Genomic DNA, 20,491 nt, shown 5'->3' on the forward strand with positions numbered 1-20,491 from the left:
ACAGTTCGCTTGTTTTTTCAGTATCATTAAGTTTTGTTCTCCACCCGACTTGTGGTGGCTTTGTGTTCTTTGGACTGTTATATGGACACTTGAACTTTTTGTTTTTATATAAACTACGGTGTTTAAGCCCTTTTTAATTATTTCCTTTTTGTCTGTTGTTTACATCCAGCTCTAGTCTAAACCCCACATAGAAGACATAACTAATTTGTTTTAGTAATGCCAAGACCAAAACCTGAATATGAAGTAAGAACGGGTCAGCTTCTCAAAAAAAAACATCCACATATGACTCAATATGTCGTATGAGAATCATATGAAATTTATTTTATTCTCGACATCGTCCACTGAGCCCAGTGCATGTTTTGTTTGCTGTAGTTTGACAAAATACATAACAATAGAAAATATCTACATGTGCTGTTTAGTCGTTTGTGGGTCCCAAAACAAATAATAATAAAAAAAAACAACTAACTAAATCAGCGTGGAATAAAAAAGGCCATGTGAGTACAGTCTGTGGCCGGAGGAAATGAAAATGATTCCTAATTGGTTGAAACGTCCCTGTTTGCAACACAAACATTACATCTCCATGCACACGACTGGCGCTCCGGCGCCTCTACAATCCTTGTTTACATTTACAACAGAGAAAGTTGTGAAACAAAGCGAAGGAAAAGAGTTAAAACACAAAGTTCAGTGGAACTGCTAACACACAAGACATGCCGGATCAATTGCGAACAAAACACACGGAGCATTGTTATGGTATTAAAAGAGCTGTCGATTAAAAAAAAACATGTTTCAGTTGAACAAACGCAGTGCAGTGATGTTAGAAGAAAATACAGAGAATACAGGAGAGAATGACTATCTAGGAGACCACATGGTCAAGTACAAGGTTTGTTTAGCTTAGCAAGTTGAACAGTTGGATGAAAAAAAGAAGGGGTACAGAAGCATTTGTTCAGGGTCCTCACTGTGGTCGTCTTACACTGCCTCCACCAACAGGACAAACCCTACACCTAACCTAGTGTCTCGAAAAACACATCGTAACGGCAACCGCTAAGTCGTACGCAGTTTTTTTTTGGGGGGGGGGGATGTCGGGAACTATTTAGCAGCCGTGTTTGGGGAAAATATACAGCTTCACGAAGCTTCATCACGAAGCTTCAACCGCCCCCACAATCTGGTGACGAAGCTTCATGAAGCAGTGTCTGAATTGCAAGAAATCAAAAGATGGCACTTTCATTTAAAAAAATTAAAAATTATCCACCAAAAGATCCTCCCACTTCCATAACCAAACGGTTAGTTATTGGCTCTTATTTATATGCAATTTCAAATACGCGGTCGCCTCTAAGGAAACTCAAAACTGATTTAAAGTGCACGAAAACTAGCTCACGTCCAGCGCATGTCATTTTTACTAAGTAAATGTCAGCTCGGTTGAACTAGAATTTTTGTGGAGAAGAAGCACATTTTATACTTCCGACCTAATCGTACAGACGAGTTTTGCTAATTATTTCCTTTAATCATATATATAAATATTTTTAATAATACTTCGGTTCTGAGCGTGACGACTTCTTTGATATTTTCGATACATTTGCTCGAAATTGTCGGTAGTTTGACCCCCCGGTTTAAACAACAACGAGCCTCGAATATCACTTCATAGATAAACTTTAAAAATACTTGATCTAATATCTTTAATCTAAACCTAAAGTTGTCTTATTTAGTCTGTCGTTTTTGGCACTTCCACACTTTTTAATATCAGCTACTCAACACTGGATGGATAAGGGGGAGAAGGGATAGAAGAAGCGATTCGTTTTTGTCTCGTCAGAAGTAACAAAAATTTGATCAATGTAAAAGTTAAATTAAAAAAAAGTTCTTCATCTCCTCCGGGAACTTCTTTATGCATTTTTAATAGATTTTTTTTTTTTAAAGACCCCCTGAACACATTAAGAAGCTGCACGACAGATATATTTTTGTTCTCTTTTTGTCACGAGTTGAACGTACAAAACAGTCGGACGGGTCTGTCGTGAAAACACGTCGATCACAACATAAAGACAACAGGATAAATAAGCTTCTCTGATTTTTTTTTAAGTTTTTTATACATTTAAAGCAACATAAAATACATTTCCCCCCATTAAAATAAATAAATAAATACCATCTATGAATAAATAAATAACCCTGAAGTAGTCTACAAGTCAGCATAATACAATAAAGTGTTTAATATAGTTTGTTTATATATGATGATGCAGAAGATAGAAAATATATTTATATATACCCTTTTACAAAACCCCAGGGGGTTTGACGATATTTGATCCTTTCGTGATTATTTTATGTACATAAAGTCAATTTACAGCGAGCGATGACTTCTGAAGCACTGTTTTTAGTTTGTTTTTTTATCATGTGCGGTTTATATATTACATAACATTTGTACAAGACATTTACAATTCATATGTGTAGTAACACTTTTAAGAGTGAGATGAGAGCGCCAGCAAGATACTTGATGTTGATGCGGAAACTGATGTGGGTTTATTTAGACTTGTCAACCGGTTGAACGTCCGAGAGAAAAACTATGTTTGGTGAATTAGCTACATTAGCAATTGAGCTAACCTGAAACTTGATACTTTTATTTTAATTATAGGCAAAAAAAGGAAGGTTTTAAGGACTTTAAAGCATCATTTATAAGTCAAGCGTCCCGATGTTAACAGTGTATTTGTTTTCTCTCAGCAATGAGATTGTTAAATGTTTACTAACCAAGGTCTTGACCAGGTTTAGTTAAAGTTAAACAACTTTTGTTAAATAAACAGCACAAAAATATAAAGTGCCGATTTAAAGGTAATACACTTTATATAAACTATTATTTTGATTAAGGTTAAAACCAAATTGACTACATTATTTATAGGTATACATTTAAATATTGAAGTTAATAGTATTACAATAGAAATATTTTTTTTTAGGATAATCAAAATTAATTTTTAATTAATATTATTTATAATTTAAATATTTATGTATGTGTTCTCTTAATACAACATTTGCTTGTAATAATTTAAAAGCGGGAGATTCCGGTTTGAGGTTAACATTACAAAATTTAATAGAAAACATTGTTGTGAGAAGGAACCATTTTTTTGCCACAGTGTACTGCATTGCGAAAGCCATGCTATGTATTTCATCAAGTCAATAGTAAATACTTGATTCCTCCTCATAGTCAATTTCTTCATATCAAGGGCTAAATATATACGTCATGTAGTTCGACTTTACGCCTGCAGAGACAGATCGCAACAGTATAACGTGTATTTTCGGACTGTTAGCGAACTGAAGCATAGTTCATGAATGTGGGATTTTGCCGTTAAATCTTTTTTTTTTTATCTGTTATATCGGATTATAGATTTATAAATGATGCTGAATGGAATTTTGAACAGTTTTAGCTTTTGACGTTCTAATAAAGGTTGAATAAATGGGGTTTAATCAGGTAACAGATGTTTAAACTGTATCTAATTTGGTTTAAAATAACAAAGAAGGAGAGATTGTTATATCTAAAATTGTTGATGGTTGTAAAGTTTGATCCCGAATAAAAAAACGATATAAAGCCATAAAACCTTTAGATTTGTGGCCTGGCGGGTGCATGCAGTAAATGTAACAGTTAAATATTTACAGTATAACAGCTCTCCTTCGACCACACATGAATCGACGAGACGTTCAATTGTGCTGGAACATGAGTCACGTCGGGTAAAGTGCTTCAGATCGTGTCTAAATTAAATAACTTGCTGTCATTTCCTTTTTTTTTTTTAGGTTTGCTTGCGAACGAAGCTTTCGAAGCGACAACGAAAAGTCTGTACGATGCTACGGTTAACACATAAGACGTCGGAGGGGAACGAGCAAAGTGGATGGCGGGGCGGAGTCTTTCCGTAGTGGAGAATGTACTGGTGGTCTAGAGATAGAGATAAGAGACCCAGTAGACCAGGTTGAAGAGGCCGAACGCGGTCGGGAAAAAGATGCGTGCGTACGAGTCTATCTTGGCGATGCGGATGTGCAACCTCCCGTGCCGCCACGCCCCGGAGCGGCAGTCCTCGAAGCAGCAGAAGAAGCTGGTGCAGTCCTTCCCGTCCAGGCACTCGTAGCCGTACTCCTCGTCGCGCTCCTGCATGTGCGTGGCGTTGTTCATCTGGATGGCCGTGGCGGAGCGAGGGCGGATGTCTACGGTGGGCGTCTGCTTTTGAAGAGAAGGACACAGTTAGAGGAACCCCCACTGATGCCCGGCTAACTGAGAAGCCAACTTGTGATTTATGGCTATTTTTTAGTCTTAACGATAAAAAACCCATCAAGTGAATCAACCTTTTTTTTTTAGAGCGAAGACGATTAAAAACGAAGAAGCAAATGAACACAATGTGAAATATATTCACAACCGATTATTTCATGATCCAAGTCATATAAAAAAATAAAAAAATCATTGGAATAAAATAACAAAATTTAAAATTGAAGAAAAAAAAATATCAATTGATGTTCATTAATTGACATTTATTTCCTCTGTAATACATTTTTGGGCTATTTTTAAAAAATATATATAAGCAAACTTTTTGTCAACGGTATCGTTCCCAAAAATCCCTGCAAAATTACTTAAAAAATACATTTAAATGGCAAAAAATAAATAAAAAATAGACCAAGCAAAGTTGAGATTATAGGAGAAGTTTGTCATCTGGATAAGTTGTAAATGAAAAAAAAGTACTTTTAACTTAAAAGCTAACATAAAACAATAAAGGTTTGCTTCGAAAATAATAGTTTGAATATCAAGTAGAAAGTTTAAAAAACGTATTAGATATTTTATATATTCCTAGAATTATTGATATAGAAGATTTATGAGAAAGAATAACAGAATAAGCTAAATATTACATTTAAAAAAGTAAATGCATATGTTTATTACCTCACTGGGGTAAATACAGTTTAAAATTTCAGTAAGGATAATTACTATTTAGGTTTTACCTGATACCGATAGCAAAGTATTACTTTTTTTAAATCTTAAATGATCATCCTAATATTTTAAATTATTTATAATTAAAATCTTTAAGTGGACAAAGTCTGGTTTAAGGCAGCGTGACATTATTGGCCCAGAAATTTCGTAAACAATTTCAAGTATCGGGCACGTTCTCACTCCCTAGGTAGAGGGACCATCGCGGATGCGAAGGTGGGTCGCAGGAGCCTGAAGCCTCAACGTAACCAGAGAGCGAGAGGAGTTGAGACGAAGGCGGACTAATGATGGACGACAGCGTCTCAACTGATCAAACATCTCAGCGTGTATTCAAATTGAGCGGCAAAGGTGGACGAGGAAAAAGTTTGCTGCGATAAATCACCTTTCGGTAAATCAAGCAAGTCAGCGCTATAGTAGGCGAGGATGTCGCCGCTACCGGAGAAGCTAGCTGACGGCGTCAGATCGGTTCAGTCGGTACCAACGTGATGAGATTTGATTTAATATTCCTCAAGGTTTAGTTTAGAAAAATGACAAACAACCTAGAAAAATGGTCACAAGTTACAAGAAAAAGTTGCATCTTTTTTTTCTTTCCGATTGAATGTTGATAAAACGAAGTTTTAAGAATTCTGTGAAATCGCTCTCGTCCAATCCTGAGAGAGAGTTATTGTTAGAAAGAACCTGTCGGTTTGGATTCTGTGATTCAAAAGGTCACAGCCACGACCTTCTTTTCAATCTCGCGCTCGTCACTGGAGGCCTTCCTTTTGACGAGTCTTCCTAGAATAGCATCAGCGTCGCCGTCACTCCGCAGATAGGCTCATTCAGAGGGACGATTTCTCAGCTTTTTATCTCCAAATGTCAATGTGGGAAAAATCGTCTTTTCAGATGTTTTTTCGGCAGCGTCGGAGAAGGAAGTGCGGATCCTCGACCTCGCCGATCATCGGAGAAAAGTCTATTTATCAGTTTTATGATGAGTAATGTTCCGGCTACTATTCAGCCGGTTTATAAATAACTTTCTTTTCTGTCGAGAGGATTCAAGAGTGGCTTTGTGAGAGTTGAATTGAAGATTTATTCTTTAAGTAACGACGGAAACCAAGAGTGAAGCAGCAACTTATCTCTCTATGGTTCTAGCTACGGCTAGCATGCTCCTTCATACTACAGGTGTTAGCATGCCACTTCAAACAATCCCTTTGAAAACCTCACATGACCGTCCACAAGTTCAACGTCTTGTCCTGCTTTTTTTTTTTTTGGCTTTTTTTTCGGACGGACAGCATGTCGAGTCCGGATGGGAGCTAGCAGGTTTATGACTCAGTTCTCAAAGGGGATCAGAGGGGGTCAGTTAGAGGCGGGAAAAACAAAAAGTATATATATATAAAAAAAAAAGCTGAAGCAGAAGGAGCGTGAACGGCTTCCTGCAGCGTGGCTCACTCAAGCCAAGGGTTTGTGTCGGTGTGAACAAAAAAAAAAAGAAATGAAAAAACAGACACAGTGACAACTTTAACTGGCTGAAAGTAGACAACCTCTCAGAGACGACACAGTCGGGACTTATGGTGGTTCATGTGTGCCTGCTGGAGGTGCTGGAGTCTTCACTGAACCGGTGCTGGGTGTTTTTTTTTTTAGACTTTTCAACATTTAGGCAACATTTATTTATGACCACATGGTTCCGCCAGATATTAAACTATGCTTATCTTAAATAATGGCATCTTTATAAGTCATCATATCAACATGACTTGAAAAACTATTTGGCGGGCCACATTACGTGACTTGGTCGGCCAGATTTGGCCCTCGGTCCTTGTGTTTGAAGAGTATAAGACGAGCGAGACATCTTTTGCCAAATTAGAATGATGTCGAGATTATAGTGAAATCTAATTGTGTTTCTTTAGACCCTGAAAAAACATTTAATGTGATAATAAATAATATTATTTTAATGGACCAAGCCTTTGCATTTTCCCACAGTGCTGATAACATAAATAACTATTTATTTAATTTTTATTTGAAATATATAAAAAATATATATTTATATGAACTAACAAAAGAAAAGTTATAGTTAGTATTGCAATTGATATGAATAAATAAACTTAATTCAAAATACATTGTGAATTATATACATATATTATATACACCTTGTATAAAAACACCAAAATAATATATTTACGTTAAATCAAGAACTTTATAATTTAGTAAATTAATATTTAATATATAAGTTGTCTGATGTAAAGAAATAATAAAAAAATGTATTTTATTTGTATATTATCACATTATAAGACATAATTGTTTGATTTTGACTATTTTGTGTGTAAAAAGTGAAAGATCTACACTTTTATGAACTGAGTAACAAATATAGTATAATTAGATGTGAATCTAAAAACAATACAACTTTTATGAGTATAATAACATTATAAACGCCTCTTAATTTAAGCGTCTTAGTTTTTTATTCAATAACTGCATATAAAACAAATAATAATAATTAAAGCCACAGTTTAATGGGAAAAAACAAAACCCTTTTTTGATCAATCAATGTGCAATTATTACTTTAAAAATCACTGGGAGCTCAATGACGCTCACATCAGTTTCCACGGTAACGACAACGCCATAACATTAGACCCTTCAATCATACCGCCCCAGCACCATCTCTCCCTAAATGTTGTCGCTGACGTTTTCTTAGTTAGAAGATGTTGTCCGGACCGTGTGTGTATATGTGTGTGTGTGTGTGTTAAATTTAGACCCTCGCCTGCAAGCCTCCCACCCTGGAAGCTTTTTCTGTCCGTTTAAAGATTATCGTGTGTTAATCTTCTGATTATCCAACTGGAATTAGACTTAGCTCAGCGCCAGGGTTGTCTGTTTCAGTCTGTTAAGGCTCTGCTGACGCCGGAGGAAGCGTCAGGTTGAGAAGCCCAACAAACACACAGGACTGGCAGGATAGAGAAAAAAAAACTGAAAAAAAAGAGAAAAAAAAAAAACGAGGGAGGTATAGCGACAGCGGCTACTGGTTTCACTGCGGTGACGACAAGAAGGCGGAACAGGACAGAGGGAGCCAGAGTGAGTCCACGCTGGGCTGGTTTGTTTTTGAGTTCCAACATTCCTCTGGACGTGTTGACGAGATGCTTATATGAATTTTCAAAGAAAAGTCATATAAGCATGACCGGCTGGCTGCCTCCGACTGTGCACAACAGAGCCCACTAGAATGTCCACTCTTGCTCAGAGGGGTGGGGGGGGGGTGATGAGTAGAGATATAGGGGGGGACTGAGAAGGCCCATAAAACAGACAGAGAAGCAGTGAGGTGCTGAGGACGAGGGGAGGGCTCACAGAGCCAAAATGCAGCAGACACATGCAGTCAGACACAGGCAATATACCTTTGAGGAAAAGAGCCGGAGGAGCTTTTGTCCAGACAGGAGACAAAGAATATAATTGAATGACGGAAAAAGAAGTGAACGAATAAAAAACGCACAGAGAACTTGTTTCCAAATGACCTGACTGAGAACGGAGAGAGAGGACAAACATGTTATGGAGGAACACGGAGGAGGGAACGCGGGACAGGAACTTACACCTCTTGGATAAATAAAGGATCAGATCATCATGAACGAGGAGCTCAGCAACATCACATCATCAACACATTTCAATGAGATTTGTCATCTGTCACGCCCACTTACCTGTTGCAGACCCTAAAAATGCACTTCCACGCAACAGAATAATACTTTGATCTTAAGGAACAGGAATGTAGATTTGAGTAGAATTAGAGGAGTATGAGTGAATGTGATGGTAATCCATATGAGAAAATATATGAAAGAAAGAATATTACATGTGGAAACAAAATGCACAATAAATGAACGAAAATGAGATAATAATAGGTGAAAATCAATATAACATTAATTTATACAATTATATGTTAATATATAAGAAGCAAATATGTATTATAGGCAGACAACTACAATTAAAATCAATTAAAAAGGATAAAAAAGATTATATTAACAGATATTGAAAGGGAAATAGATATTTAAATTGTGAAAATAAAAGCATGAATTAAATAAAAATAATAATTTAAAGGAACTCAAGCTAGAATGTGTGTAAGAATGATGTATGTATATATATATATATATAAATACACACAATAAAAACACACAATTCAAAAGAAACAAAAACTAAAAATCTACATAGATTTACAAAAAGTAATTCATATTGATTTATTTTCTGTACTTTTTTCTAATTTTAATTAATAAAAATTATACGTAGATATATTACAAATAATACTTGAAGACTAGTGAAAAGAGTGTGAAAAAATGGCAATTAAGAAATACTTTAACTTTGACAAAGTAAAAATTGATAATAATTGAAAGATAATAAGGCACGCGTGTTGGTGGTGATCGTGACAGAAAGAGAAAAAAATAAATCACAAAAAGAGATTATGAGAAAGACATTTACATAGAAAACAAATAAACACATTAAATGTGCATATATTTAAAAAACTAAATCAGAGAAAGACCATAAAAAAAAACATAACAATGTTTATAAAAACGGGAATAATGATTGATGTCAATCATGGAAACTACAGTGAAAAGCTTTCTGGTCGATTATATATTGTTTAATTTTGTTGGTTTTAAAAGAGTAAATGGTGCAGATTATTGGTTCTAACTAAAGAATTAACGCTTCCTTCAATCAACAGATATAGGAGTAAATGTTTGGCAAACTAGTGATGCTGAGGGAAAACAACGTCAACAACATCTCGTTGGGGATTGAAGGCTCAAGTGAGTTAAAGTCCCGGGTCATCTGACATGAGACTAAATTACAACTGGAGCAGATGTGGGCCGGATTAGGAGCCAGGCGGAGTGGAAAGGCGTGTTCATTGAGTAATTTCAGGCGTCTATCCTGGGAAGTTGCTCCCTTAGCGATGCTTAGCAGAGTTTAGCTTCTCTGTGAGCGCGAGTATTACACCAAGCGTGGGAGGAGGGGTCGAACCTTTAACCTACTAAACAATCCCTCTGTATGCTATTCCGATCAAACTGCGAGGGAGGAACGTCATCTGAGTTTTCTCGGATTCTCACCAGGTTTTTCTTCTTCTTGTCCTTTTTGGCACTGGGCTTCCTGTTGCTGACGAAGTAGTGCAGCGTGCCGTACTCTATCAACGCGGCGAAGACGAATATGAAGCAGACGGACACAAACAGGTCCATGGCCGTCACGTACGACACTTTGGGAAGCGATTTCCTGGCGATGGTACTCAGCGTGGTCATGGTCAGCACAGTGGTGATGCCTGGGAACACAAACCCCAGAGATTCATTCTGAACATCATGTCGAAAGAAGTCCTTGACCAACGAGACAAAATATGTCGTCCCTAACTGTTGTGTCGCCATTAGTGATGGTTTGTGCTAATGAAGCTTCATGAAGAAGTGTCATTTTATAGCTCAGTAGGGGGCGCCCTCTGTCAAAAGAATAGCTGTTCAAAGTAGTACATTTTAGTGCCAACTAGTGGGCTCCAAAAATAATTATTATTTTTCTATGAAGCTTCATTGAACCAGCACTGCTTGTAGTGGAAAAACTACTATATTTTCTTGTTAAAATTATGAAATTCAAATCTTATTTAAGTTTTTTTTGGGGAAGAATACAAAGTGATTTTCAAATGTTGCTCCTGAGTTCATTGTATTTGCTTCTGAAAATAAATTGAGACGCATAATTGCAATTTTATGCTATTTTTAGTTGCCATGGTTGATGTTTGAAATGAAAAAAACAGAAATTCACCAACAAAAATACATATTTAAATGTATTTAAAAAAACAATACAGTCAAAAAACATTGATCTTATTATTGGAAATTACATTTCAAGAAAAAAAAGATATGAATTATTATTAATACAATAATAATTTATGCGTTGTATCTATTTCTTTTGTTTATTTTGATGTTGTATAACTCCCTTTGTATGTGTTTAAAAGTACTTTTCCCCTCAATATTTGTAATATATACCCACATTTTTGGGGGGCTACATCCATATAAAATAGTTTAAAAAAGGGGGCAAAATCCCAAAACAAAAACCCTATAATATTATATAGAGAATAGTAATGAATAAATAAATAAAATGGCAAGTTTTTAAACAAACCAAAAATACAGTATAAGTAAAGTACACTTTACTAAGGTCTGGTCTATAACTATATTTTTTAGAAACAAAAAAAATATATATCTTAAAAAATAAATGAATTGCAAAACAGACAAAAAAATGTTGTTTTTTTCTTTTTCATTCTTAGATTCTAGACACAACCCTGATCCAAAAACAAATGTAAACAGTATTTTGATTTTAGCAGAAACACCGACTTTAAATTCAACATATTTATAATGATATCTTTTTAATTGTGAGCTTGAAACCGTCAGAAGGTCACGAGGGCGTGGAGCAGCTGCTTTAAGAGCACACGTGATCAACACAAGTTTGTGTTTCAGCCTCATACGACCACCAACACTGACGATTCCTACATCCACCATCTGCCATCGCCTCCTGCCCTTTCCTGTCGGTCGCTAATGACGAGCGGCGAGGATAACAGGACGAGCGTCAGATTAGTGGAGCCGTCGACACGTTCACGACAACCATGTGAACACGTTTTTATTTCTAAATTAATGTTGATCAAGAGAACATTTATTTTCCGACGTCTATTTCTGGACGTAACTGAAGGATTACATTAATCCAGCTGAACCACCTGGATTCTTCCACTCCCACACAACCAAGAGGAAATTAAGATTTATTCAGGGAAGTTTTAATTTTCAGCAGGAAATAAACTGCAAATCCGGACTGGAGGAAACACGTCACCATGACGACTGAAGGATTTGATGACAGGAGAAGTAAATGTTTGTTAATCCGACCAACCTCATAACTTACATATGAACTTGTATTATTATTAATACGGATGACGATGGTACAGTCGACATACAAGGGTCGACATACGACTTGAAGGAAGACTCACAAAGACAAAATGACAGATGGACAGAAAGGGAAAACCAACTGACAAAGAAAGAAAAAGATCAAAAGATAAGTGGACAAGGAAGAAAAGACCAACGAAAATACAGAAAGTAAGTGGAACAGACGGGGAGACAGACAAGAAGGAAGACCAACATATGAGGTAACTGGAAGGAAGACAGAGAAGAAGTGAGACAATAACAGATGTGAGGACAGACAGCTTAGAAGACAGACATAGAGGAAGAAAAAAAAGGAAGACCAAGGAAGTGAGTAAGTCAGGGAGACAGACAGAAAGGACGAACATAGACTGAGAAAGACCATCAGACAAAGAAACAGAGAAATAGTCAAACCGAACAGGAGAAAGACGGGCATTAATATTAACAGACAGGGAGACAACAAAATGTAAGATAAAGGGAAGAAAGATTGGATGAAGAGGAGACGAGAAGACAGGAAGGGAGACAGAAGAACAACAGACCAGGACACATAAGATAAGACAGACACATACTTCAAATGAACGGTCAGAGAGACAGGAACAGGCAATAAGGACAACAGACAGACAGACACAAAGATTTACAGATGGGGATACAGACAGGTAGAAGAAGAGACAGGAAGAAAGACAGACCAGAAGTCCAACGGAAAGACCAATGATAGGGAGACAGACATGTTGAAATATTTTTGGACAGGAAGACAGACAAGATCAAAACCAAAATAAGGTCACAGGAAGAAAGAGACAGAAAGTAAGATTAACAGAAGAGTTGAGAGAGAGACAGAAAGACAAACAGGCAGACAGGTGCATATATTATAAAATATTTTGTCTGTATTCTCGACAGACTCACGGAAAAATAAATATAATTATTTTAACTGAAACTTCCTCATTTGAAATTCTTGACAAAACTGTTTTTAAAGTTGAAAATTTCGATTCTTAATTCAATCCAACTCCATTTTGTCATGTTTCCTTCATCGTGGTTTCTAATCTAAGATGGAGGCGTCTAAGCAGGACTCCTGCTCCATCTCGACTCTGGATCTCCAGACGCACGTTTCCCCGCTTTAATGAGACATTAATTATGCAGTACGGCAGGAAGAAAAAAAAAAATGCCGCCTCAGCACGCTCAAGTTTTTTGTTTCGCACAAATTGGCGACTCGAAACTCGAAAGTTGTTTCAAAATAACCCGACGTCACAGAGACTTTGCTTAATTCCTAATTACGGCGGGTATTTTTAGCTGGTTGGTTAATGAGCCCAACAGTGATGAACAAACAACTCTTTCAGGCTGGAACCGTGAGTAAAGAACTTATTTTGGTTTTGCTGACCCAGTGATGTCCTGGCAGGTACTGCATCCTTGTTGATCCAGAAAGACACCCAAGAGAGGACGACGATCAGAGTGCAGGGGATGTAGGTCTGAATGGTGAAGTAGCCCATCCTCCTGCTCAGGTCGAAGAAGACGGTCAGCACAACGTAGTCCCCTGGAGAAGAAGATAATACAAACTCAACATATATCACGGTAAAGGGGATTGAAGACTGACAGCGTTTGGCAACAGACCATAGATTTCCTCTTTTTCCAAACACGTGTTTACATTCATTGGAAGTGATTTTAAAAAGCAGATTTTGTGTCCTTGTTTGTACTAACCCTGTTTTTTATTTAACAATGTCAAACATTTAAAGAAATCTTCTATTGCCAATAAAACTTTTCTATATTTATAGAACTGAGAAAAATCTCTAAACTTGGGAAAATGTTGTTACAACATGATCTGAGCTCATCCTCGTTTAGACTATTGTTACAGTTTATTTTGGTGTCTAAACAAGAAGTAGCTGTCTCGCCTGAAGTTAATACAAAACTCTGCAGAAAAATTCTGACCTGCTCTAGTAGAAGAACTCACATTTCTCCGATCCTTAAAACGCTTCACTGGCTGCCAGTTTCTTTCAGGAACAATTTTAAAATTCTGGTTCTTACTTTCAGATCACATTACATACATATCAAAGAGACTTGGATAATGCAATGGAAAAATGAGGGACATAGGGATCACTGATACTTTTATTTTTAGAGCTATTCATGGTCAGGCTCCTCCTTACATCAGTGATCTGATCCAGACTTACACCCCAGCTCGGGCTCTTAGGTCTGTGGATCAGAAACTTGAAACTCCTTCAAGAAACATCTTAAGATATTTTTATTTGTGCAGGCTTTTCCCTGATTTTCTGGGACTCCTGTGTTTGTCTTATATGTCTTGGCCTTTTTAAGTATATATTTTAACTGTGTATTGTTTTTGTTTGTTAAAGCGCTTTGTGACCCTGGTCTAGAAAGAAGATTTACAAATAACCTTTACTTACTTACTTAGAATACTTTTTGAAACAGCAGAAAACTATTGGGAAAACTGCATTTACTGTATATTTGGATAAATATGGCTCTCATGAGGTTAAAATAAAACTATGAAACTGATCAATTAGACATTTCGGAGCCCTGTACATGACATAGTAAAAGTAAATAAATATTTATCGGAAAGCTGAAATTGTGGAGCACACCTTGGTCTGATCCCAGATCCCCAGATATCATGTGTTGTGTTATAGTTGTATTTCTGGTTACTTATTATTAGTTTTAATCTTTTTTTGTATTTTTTTAAATTATTATTATTAGTTGTATAATTGTTATTGCTCAACAACAGAAGTCGAAGTATATAAGCTGTTCCCACATCTTAAAGTGATTCTAGGCGATTTGAAGTCAAGCGACACCAGTGGACTAAAGGTAGTGTTTAGCCCGATGGGAGATCACATTTCCCATGAGCACTCGCTAAACGTTGCAAAAGTTGCCATGTCCCGGTTTGCAGCAGTTGGACAAATTTTCTCTTTCCATACTTCAATTGGCTGAATGAAGGATGGATACCGATGAGATGGATCTGAATCAGTGTTAGTGATTAGATCAACATGTGTACTTGTGATTCTTACAACTTCCCGGTGGCATCACCACATCGGTTTGACAGCTTATCAATTTATTTAGCAGCCATCGCCCTCAGCTGATGTACCTTTCTCTCTGCTTCTCGGGGTTTAACGGCAGTTCAGCGTCGGCCTCCAGCTCAGTCACTTGTCTTCTAATTGATTGACATCAGACTGTAAACAGCGTTGGAAGCCTCACCTGGCCTCTCGGTACCATTTGCAACCCCGGAGGGCAAAAGCCTTTTTTTTTTCTTCCTGAGTCCAAACTCTGTCTGAGATGTATGCATCTGTTCGTATAATCACTGGCGGAACACGGATCACTCTCTCCGCAGCTGGGGAACAAACAGCTGGCTAATAATTTTGCTCACGAAACAGGGCGCACAACAGTTTATGACAAAACAGACAACATCTGTGTATTTGTGTGTTAATGAGTGGCGGAGCACGAGACAGGTCTGTCAGTGTTTATTAGCTCCGTCTAAAGGTTCCTTTCACTCGTGTCAGTCAGTCGAATCCATCTGCTAAACATTTTAGGCAGGCTTTATTTTTAGGTAACTTTGCTTCTGGGATATTTGACTTAAAATGTGTGAGCAGAAGTGAAAAAAAAACAACTTGTTATACTTGTATTATTCCTGGTTTATATTTTGATACAAGGTATTTAATTTATATTTATATTTATTTTGAGCGCCAACTCCCAGTTAATTTTTCGAGTAAAGCTTATGATGAAAAATCAAGATGTTAGGGGCATCATAGCTCTCATGGTAGAGAGGTTGTGGGTTCAATCCCAGCTCCGGACGAGTTTTTTGGCGTTGTGGCCCTGAGCAAGACACTTTACCGTTGCTCCTGATGGCAGAGCTGCATCGCAGCCTACTCCCATCAGTGTGTGATTGTGTGTGTGAACAGGGGGAAATGTGTGACTGTTAAAGCACTTTGTGACCCTGGTCTAGAAAGCGCTATACAAATAACCATTATTCTTCTTCTTCTTCTTCTTAGTTACTGTTTAGAAAAACTAATTTCCTCTTATCATTATCATGCCTGCGATGATTATTATGTCTTTGATTTGTTCAAGTGATTAAAAACACATTTTAGCAGTGGAAAGAAAAAGTAAAAACTAAGAAACAACTCCATCATTCATGATTAATATTATCAGATTAATGGAAGTGTAAAAGCAACATCGTGACTGGCTCATAATTACAAATAACTGTTAGCGGAAGTTTCCGGAGATTAATGACAGACCTAGCTTACTAAAATGGTGATAAATAAAAAAAAAAAGATTTTGCCTGACGGTAGAATTATTTTAGAAAATTCTACATTCTTATAAAGCTTATATAGAACCCATTTTACCGCTGTCTCCTTTACCAAAGTCTACTTAAAAAAAAAAGATTTTCTAATCACTCTTTTCCAGGAAGTGCGCGGAGGAGAATAAGCTCTTCACAGTGTGTTAATGTGAGAAACCTCCACAAGCTATTCCAGAGGAGCCTCCATTGAGCTGCTCCATCAAATAAACCGACTGCAATAACCAGTGGAACAAAATCATATAAACACACGTGTTTTCTGCTGATGCGGGGCCGGTGCTCTGTGTATTACCGTTTGTAGAACGGCATGGACATATAAAGGCAAAACTCTGGGGTCCAGCAACCCACTACTTCATTTTTATTAACATTACATTAGCAGGGGCCTAAACCCAAGACCCCTGACAGCAGACAAACTGCCGGTTAATACAGTTATTTCAGCTTTGTCAGCAGCATGAACCCTCCTTCACATTTCCTTCGTTTCTTAATGATAATGGCTTTTCCACCGCAGGGGTGAGGTCAGATGGTGCTAGACCTTCCTCTCCGTGCGCCTCTCTTCATCTGTTCGCCATTTTCATTACGCGACACAACACTTGCCAGGAAGACACTTTTCAAGGAGACACTTTAAGAAGACGTTATTGACTGATGCCCTCCGTTCTGCCAAAGCTGAGGTATCAATAACAGCTCCACAGCCATTAAAGCTTCGTTGGAAAGCATTAAGTTTGTTAACGACTTCCTGATCACGAGCAGGACAATATGGCTTCTATTTGTCCAGATCGCATTAAGTGATTGGTTGGAATTTAACAACAGTGTCTTTTTATTTCGAAGTTGCAGCATAGCAACCCATCAAAACTTTTTTTTATAAAAAGGAAATCATTTTCGGGGAAACATTTATAAAAAGGAATTGTTTTTTCTACACAGATGTTGGACTTGAGTCTTCTATTTATTATAGGCTTTGTTTCTAACAACAGCCAGGACTAGGAGTGGTTTGAGTTGTATGGCATTAAGATGTCATTTTAAACACGCTATACAATCCAGATCTCAACCTTTTTAAACCGGCTAGAGAAATTGTTCCTCTAATGAAGAATTTGCACAAGAAGAATAGATATACGTGGAGCAAACATCTTTGGACAGCTCAAATACAGAAGGGGAAAGGATTATTTTTTTTATCTCCTCCACTGGCTGGTCTCTGAAAACAACGCCTAGATTATGCATAATGTATGCATTATGCATAATTCCTATATGGATGTGTAAATACATCTAGATAGAACATGGATTTATGCGCTGGTATAGGTTTAAATGAGGTATAAGTAAAAGACCAGGCATTTGGGAGACGGTGTTATCTCATTCACACGCCCCTATACATACCTTGAAAGAGCGAGGAATGACAAAACATTAGCCTTAGCCCAAGGGTTAGTGTATAACTCAACCTTTACCTATATACATATGTCAAGTGCAGTTTGGAATCCAGTAGGATCTGGAATCCTACTAGTACAGACGGAATTCCAATCGGTCCTAGGACAAATGGGAATACTATCAGGATAATCTCCAATTCTAATAGGAGAAATTCGGATTACATCAAAATGTTATTTTCACAGTGGTAGCACTTACATGTCTACTGAGAGAAGCCAGTTGAGGTATGTCTAGTAATACTCTATAGTTGTCTTTTTTGGATAGCTGTTCCAGGCATCTATCTACAAATGGAAGTCTGTTGAGGTAACATCGAGAAATACCCTATAGTGGTCTTTATTGATCCTTGGTCCAGGCATCTATCTACTGAGGAAAGTCTGTTTAGGTAACATCTAGTAATACCCCATTGTTGTCTCTATGGATGGTTGGTCTATGCATCTATCTACTCAGGAAAGCCAGTTGAGGTACTTTAAGTAATACCATAGAGTTGTCTCCATGGATGGTTAGTCCATATATTGCAAACTAGGATGAGGCCTCAAAGCAATTTAGTACAAGCTTTAGAGATAATATTACTCCAGGTTTTCAATAAAAAATATATTGAGGAGGTGTCTGGAAAGAAGTTCTGCTCAGTGGTTCATCTTTTTGAATAAATACTAGTAAGAAAGGTGGATGATATTTGGTAATTCGGACAAAAACACACTCAATGATGGAGTGCAGGCATCCTCTTTTTAGTTTGATACCACAAATCGGCAACAAAAAAAAGATAAAAAAGGAACATGGTGTGCTACATGTGTATGTCTTTCCATTGGCAGTCAGGCTGTAATTGCTGTGGATATGGATGAGCAGGACAGACCTCAGGCACATGCTGGCCATCCAAGCAAAGGAGACAGGACGGACACATTGGAGAGCTGCTGACAGGCTGTCACGCTGAGCTCCTCTGCTGTCAAGGGTCATCTACATCAGAGGTGACAACGGACAGCGTTCAGAATATATATGCGAGAAAGACAGCGGGTTTGCTAATGACCCGGGTGATGCCACGGCAGGTTGCAGGGGTCAACTGCTCGCACAGACAGAGCTAAGTCACCACTGGGGGGGACGCAAGAGTGATTAGCTATTTGCATTCAGCCTCCACAGGGTTTTTTTTTTTTTTTTTGCTGCTATTTCGCTCTGCCGGTGGGTGGCAAGATGATGTCACACCAGAAAGAGGCACATCATTGTCATAGTGAGTAACTGCGGCAACACAGCGGCTTTGATTAAACACCAGACAGGAGTCCGTGGAGGTTGATTGCTTTGTTGTTAACATTGTGTTTACTGCGACTGGGACGGATGATTATCCTCGCTCTCAGACACGCTAATGGCCTTCGAATTATTGAAAGCATGAATGTTTGTGGGATTTATGAAAGCCATTAAGAAACAAGAAGACGAAACGAGAGGGTTTTTCATTTTGGTAATTGTAATCCATACCCAAGTTTGTTTTTGTGTCACAAAATATATTAGGAAAAGTTTATTTTGCGGTAGATTCGCGAGCGCTCGCTTCCATTTGCCATCCAGCCGTCGCTAAAAATAGCTGCATTATTTCGTATTCACTCACGGAAGAGCGATGTGATTCACACTGATTACATAAGCTGTGTGTTCCAAAAAATTCACTGCCATCTTTCCTCTGCAGCCATGTTTATATCATTTATACTTTCAGTTCCAATCAATTAGGCCGGGTGGCCCGATTATTCAAGCCTCGTCTCAATCTGGCACATCGACAAGAGCATGTTCTCATGCCCATGGATTTTATGCGAAATGAATGATGCTAAAAATTACTTCTAAAGGTTGGATCTTTGAGACTATTACCTGAGGCTGTCTTCTTTGAGATGTATATATCAAATTGATCTTGTCACATACTTTTGTTATTGATTTTCCGATTACTTATAGTCTGTATATCCTGCCTTTGGTGAGGTCATAGTAGGATGGAGCTCATTAGCAACACTTCTGGAAAGGGTAAGCTTGGTGCATTAAAAAACACAGAACATAAACCCTTTGCCTCACATCACAATAAAAAGAACAACTACAAGAAGACCCAGTGAAGACGGCTCGCCTTAACGCTTAAATTACCGAACTGTTGACGCCGACCGGATGTATATGCTAGTTAAAAATGGCTCTGATGCTCATTTGCGCTGAAGTAGTACCGACTAAACCATAAAACAGTATTAGTTTCAGTTTTATTTTAAATTACTTTTTTGAGCCACCTAGCTAAAACACCTGGGGCCTGATGTTCTAAGGGGTTTTACGCACAAAAAACGTGCTTAGCCACCTTTTATGTTAAAGTCAATATGTATCATATGTATATGCTGTGTCTAATTGGAAAAAAACTATTTCCCGAAGGAGACCTCCTGAGGGATCAATGAAGTTCTACCTAACCTAACCTATCAATACTGAAAAGAGCGGTAACAACTACATAATTCCCACAAGGTCTGTAGGTGGCGTACGCCCGGACCAGCTGCTCAGATGCATGTCAGCCTCATGAGTCACGTTGAGATGTTCACATCAGAGTTATATTAACGATCAATATTGATCATAGTTAACACAACTAGTTCTAGTTACACAAGTTAATATGTTCTTGTTCACCAAATTGATGATCTATATTTATTAAGACAACATCGATAATTTTATAATGAATATTTTAAAAACACACCTATATACTGTATATAAAAAAAATCACATGATTTGCTCATTTGTACACAAAACGTTTTTATTTTATAAAGGTATTAGGAACTTGTGTGTGTTGCGGTTGCGTCACACATGTATATGAAACCCAGACAATCATCTTCATCATCTTCATCATCAATACTCAGCACTAAATTACTGATTGACAGTTTTATTCTTGTTAAACTCATTTTGAGAAATTTAAAATAAGCTCTTGATCGTCTGTAAATAAAGTATTCGCGTTAATAACTGTGTATATAAAATATATTTCATTTACACAGGAGTTCGTCTGAACTATTTAAATGATCC

The 20,491-nt window shown here is 37.4% G+C and overlaps 1 protein-coding gene across 3 annotated transcripts in view; it reads right to left on the minus strand.

The window, feature by feature from the left end:
- Window positions 1–293: 293 nt before the first annotated feature.
- Window positions 294–20,491, minus strand: part of gabrg2 (gamma-aminobutyric acid type A receptor subunit gamma2) — a 59,464-nt gene continuing 39,266 nt past the window's right edge. The window contains exons 7-10 of one of the 3 annotated variants that reach the window (XM_087806633.1): window positions 13,175–13,327; window positions 9,976–10,181; window positions 8,290–8,313; window positions 294–4,186 (exon numbers count right to left, since the gene is read on the minus strand). In XM_087806633.1, the coding sequence (XP_087662759.1) occupies window positions 3,905–4,186; window positions 8,290–8,313; window positions 9,976–10,181; window positions 13,175–13,327 (665 nt within the window). In that variant the 3' untranslated portion in view covers window positions 294–3,904. The remainder of the gene's footprint in view (window positions 4,187–8,289; window positions 8,314–9,975; window positions 10,182–13,174; window positions 13,328–20,491) is intronic. The other 2 variants (XM_087806634.1, XM_087806635.1) reach the window with 2 other exon arrangements.

The sequence above is a fragment of the Callionymus lyra genome, chromosome 14 (assembly GCF_982586985.1).
Source record: "Callionymus lyra chromosome 14, fCalLyr1.hap1.1, whole genome shotgun sequence".
In the NCBI taxonomy this organism is placed as follows: Eukaryota; Metazoa; Chordata; class Actinopteri; order Syngnathiformes; family Callionymidae; genus Callionymus; species Callionymus lyra.